This window comes from Silene latifolia, chromosome 2 (genome assembly GCF_048544455.1).
Source record: "Silene latifolia isolate original U9 population chromosome 2, ASM4854445v1, whole genome shotgun sequence".
Taxonomy (NCBI): domain Eukaryota; kingdom Viridiplantae; phylum Streptophyta; class Magnoliopsida; order Caryophyllales; family Caryophyllaceae; genus Silene; species Silene latifolia.
In genome coordinates, this window is record NC_133527.1 from 9,117,276 (window position 1) to 9,120,261 (window position 2,986).

The following is a 2,986-nucleotide window of genomic DNA, read 5'->3' on the forward strand; positions in this document are numbered from 1 at the left end:
TATACCCGCCTTAATTAAAAATTTGTGTAATATTATGCGCGTGCAACCGTTGCATGGAAGAATAGAAGAACACGAATGAATTAATTAGAGTAAAGAAAGACACGAAAATTCCAAGAAGCATACTAAAGAAATGCAATCAATTTTTTTATTAAAAATTGAAAGAATAGGTACGTACGACTATTAAAACGCGAGTGTATATATATACATATAAACCCTTGTTCCATTTCATCAAACTTGTAGCAAACATTCCTCATAATAAAAAAAAAAAAAAAGATGGGATCTCTTAGTGGAATCAAAATCTCTCAAAAATCCAAAGGTTTAGCAAACATCTTAGCTTTAGGAACGGCCAACCCTCCTAATCAAATTTTACAAGAAGATTATCCTGATTTTTGTTTTTGTGTAGCAGACGCTAACGGCGAAAATACTATGCCCGATCTCAAAATCAAGTTTAACCATATATGTATGTTCGTCTTACTCTTTTAATAAACTTATTATGCTTTGCAAATAAGTTTATTTTTATTTTTCTTGCTTTCGATAATGATTTGTGATAAAATTATGTTAACCTGTGGCGGTTACAATTATGATGGCAGAATGTGACCATTTTAGTGTAAAAAGTACTCCGTAACCATTTTTAAATTCTTATTTATCGAATAATGGTTACTTTTTAGTTTTTATCATGAAAAGGGTACGAGTATATTTTTCCGTTATAAATGACAATTTGCCAATTGGAAAATTTGAGACTTTTTTACAATGATTTCATAGAGGAATATGAATATGAACAACATAAATGGAAATATCGATCTCACGTGCTTGCTTCACGTGTTATTGAGTTTGGTGGGTACAAAGTTAACGGTTAGAGGAATTCGGTTTTTCTGGTAAAAGTTGTTGAGCAACGGTCTATAAAGCATTCTAGGGGTTATTGGGTAAAAAAAATAAACCATTTATTAGCAATAAACGAACCAGCTTTTTTACAAAAATAAATTCTCTAACGATGTGAGACCGTTTTATACTAAAATTTGTGAAAACATTGCTAATAATTACTCAATTTCATTTTGCGCGATCTAGGGATCATTGTATTCATAGCTACTACATTTACCTTGATGTATTTTTGATCATATATATAACACTAATAAGACAAGCTTCAACAGGTGAAAAAACGACAATCAAAAAGCGATATTTTTACCAAACAGAAGAGTTTTTGAAGAAAAACCCGGAACTAGTGAACTACGACGCTTTTACAATGGACGCACGCCAAGACATACTTTCAATCGAAGTACCTAAATTGGCAAAAGAAGCGGCCTTGAAAGCGATCAAAGAGTGGGGCCAACCCATATCGAAAATCACCCACATTATCTTCTCAACTTTGTCCGGAGCAATCATGCCCGGATACGACTATCAGCTTGCCAAGTTACTAGGCCTCGGCCCACACGTGCAACGTTTCATTCTTTTCCAGCTCGGGTGCTATTCAGGGGGTACAGCCCTTCGTTTGGCCAAAGATATCGTGGAGAACAACAAACGAGCTCGAGTTTTAGTAGTGTGTGCTGATATGACCTTGGCCTTTTTTCGTGGGCCCACCCAAACTGACATTGGTTCGATGATTGGACAAGCCCTATTTGGTGATGGTGCGGGTGCTGCTATAGTTGGTTCGGACCCAGATTGGTATGCGGGTGAGCAGCCCATTTTTGAATTGGTCTCGGCCTCACAATCCACTATTCCAGACACTGAAAGGGCTATCGGAGGACAACTTAAACAAGTTGGGGTATCCTTAGTTTTAGCTAAGGATAACCCGAGTCTTATTGCTAATAAGGTCGAAATACCCGTGATTGAAGCCCTTAGTCCACTTGGCATTACTGATTGGAATTCCGTTTTTTGGGTAGTTCACCCTGGCGGGCCTGCCATCCTAGACCAAGTAGAAAAAAAACTCGGGCTTGACACGAATAAGTTCCGCTCCAGTCGACACGTGTTAAGTGAGTTTGGGAATATGTCGAGTGCGACCGTGTTTTTTGTGATGGATGAAACAAGGAAGAGGTCCGTCAAGGAAGGAAAGAGTAGTACCGGTGAAGGATTGGAGTATGGTGTCCTTATCGGGCTTGGACCCGGTATAACTATTGAGACCGTTGTGCTTCGTAGTTTCCCCATTGATTTATAATCCTCACTTCGTATCAATAATCTTGGTCGTCAAATAAATACGTAGTACTCCGTATATTTTTATCTGAATCACTAATAGGATTATTCTTTGGAAATAGATTATGTTGTTGAATTTTTTATTTAATTTTGTACAATAAGACATTGGTCAATTTATATTGTAATATAAATACTTACAATTGAATAAACATTGTTTAATTTCTGCTTAGCCAAGGACATCCCAGAGAAGAACAGAGGAGCTCGGGTTTTAGTCGACGATCCTCTGCCTTTAGTTTCCGTTACATATCTTTCCTTAATTAATTGTTCTTCAATTACTTCTAGATCTAACCCCGCACACTACAAGAATTTCGTTCTCGGGCTACTAAACTAGGCGACGAAAACGCATGGTCTCGAAATTGGCGACTAGCAAAAAATTCGGGCGACTGCAACCCGTCGCCAAATTGGCGACGACTTTTTAAAAAAAATAGCGACTGATTTCAGCAAATAGCGACCACTTTTAGTCGCTAAAGTAGCGACCGAGCACTGTTCCGTCGCCAGAAACCGTCGCCCGCCCAATTCACACCATATACCCAGATTTCCTTCCCCTCTCTCGTACTTTACCAATTCGAAAAAAAAATAGAGAAGGACGACAAGAACACGACGCCGCGCCATCGTCACCGCCGCCAACAATCACTGCAGTCGCTGCCATCAACACCATCCGACCCCACCACCGGCGACCACCCAACCACCGAACAACACTAATTTGATTTGAAGAAGGTATGAATCTTTGTTTAGAATTTCAATTTCTTAGATTAAGTTTAGTTTAATTTGTTTAATTTGTTATTGTAATTAGTTTATTTAG

At 38.2% G+C, this 2,986-nt stretch overlaps 1 protein-coding gene across 1 annotated transcript; it reads left to right on the forward strand.

Moving 5' to 3' along the window:
* The first annotated feature begins 273 nt into the window (after positions 1 to 273).
* Positions 274 to 2,149, forward strand: LOC141633371 (chalcone synthase-like). The gene is made up of 2 exons (XM_074445862.1): positions 274 to 460; positions 1,149 to 2,149. The coding sequence occupies exons 1-2, from the start codon at positions 274 to 276 to the stop codon at positions 2,147 to 2,149; spliced, it is 1,188 nt and encodes a 395-aa protein (XP_074301963.1).
* The last annotated feature ends 837 nt before the right edge of the window (positions 2,150 to 2,986 follow it).